We start from the raw sequence: 1,244 nt of genomic DNA, 5'->3' as shown, positions 1-1,244 counted from the left end.
CCCAAGATGATTTCCACCTGTCAGATCAATGCAGGACAGTGCTTCTGTATGTATGTTTGAAGCTGGCATGCTGCATGGACTAAATATACATTTGATTTGAGATCTGAATACAGTGTGAGCCTAACCTCCTAGAAAGAGCCTGTTCAGATACAAGCACTGTCAGTTTCAGGTTCTTCACCTGCAATTTTCTGTTTGTCCTGAGAGGACACTTAGCACATAACAGCCTTTAAAGTCTTGGCATACTACCAATGGACAAGGACCTACTCTAAATCCATCTCATCTCAATTCAACACAAACATAAAGAACAAGTTCAATTAAAAAAACATTTATTTAAATAGTTCAGTGATTTGTCCTTATTTCTTCTTGATCTTCTTATCCTTGGCCTTCTTTTTGCTAGCCTTCTGGGCACTGGCCTTTTTGTAGAGGTAAAGTCCCACCAAGCCCAGCAGAGTGGGCACCAGGGCCAAACACACCAGGGGGAACACATCGTTGACCATCCTCTGCCACTGCGTCTGCTGCGAGAGTGAAATCACCTCCACCTCGAACTCCAGAGCAGCATTACCTAGGACAGATCCATATCACAGTCACTATTCTGCAAAAAGCTCTTAAAGGTTATATCTATTGTTTATGATTATATGTTACATGAGTCAGAAAATAAAGGCGAAAAACATATAAAAGTTAACTGGAGAAACAAAAACAATGTAATGAAATGCTTCCACGCAACGCAGTGCCTCTCTGCATATATTTTCAGAAATTAACTCGGAAGAATCAAATCAGGACACATCAGAAGATATCGTTTCCCCCATGTAGCAGAAAGGCTTAGACAGGGGGGTGCAGCTCATCCTGAGGGCATGATCAGACTCTCTCAGGCAAGGCAAGTTTATTTGTATAGCACAATTCAACAACAAGGTGATTCAAAGTGCTTTACAGAGACATTAAAAAACAAAAACAAATAAAAAGCATGATTTAAAATAGATTTTTTTTTAAAAACAGTCAGTAAAATCAGAACAGTAGATAAAATCAGTAGTTAAAATGTAAGTTTTGAAATTTAAGCTTAAACGTGTGGATTTGGTGTTTTATTCAAATGCAGCTGAGAACAGGTGAGTCTTCAACCTGGATTTAAATAAACTGACTGTTTCAGCTGATCTGAGGCTTTCTGGGAGTTTGTTCCAGATATATGGAGCATAAAAGCTGAATGCAGCTTCTCCGTGTCTGGTTCTGACTCTGGGAACTGATAAAAAACC

At 39.3% G+C, this 1,244-nt stretch overlaps 1 protein-coding gene across 1 annotated transcript in view; it reads right to left on the bottom strand.

The window, feature by feature from the left end:
* Positions 1-309: 309 nt before the first annotated feature.
* Positions 310-1,244, bottom strand: part of fkbp11 (FKBP prolyl isomerase 11) — a 7,880-nt gene continuing 6,945 nt past the window's right edge. The window contains exon 6 of the mRNA XM_026168037.1: positions 310-562. Within this exon, the coding sequence (XP_026023822.1) occupies positions 354-562 (209 nt within the window). The 3' untranslated portion in view covers positions 310-353. The remainder of the gene's footprint in view (positions 563-1,244) is intronic.

Source organism: Astatotilapia calliptera, chromosome 5 (genome assembly GCF_900246225.1).
Source record: "Astatotilapia calliptera chromosome 5, fAstCal1.2, whole genome shotgun sequence".
In the NCBI taxonomy this organism is placed as follows: domain Eukaryota; kingdom Metazoa; phylum Chordata; class Actinopteri; order Cichliformes; family Cichlidae; genus Astatotilapia; species Astatotilapia calliptera.
The sequence above is the reverse complement of the archived record's forward strand: the minus strand, read 5'-3'. Positions and strand labels throughout refer to the sequence as shown.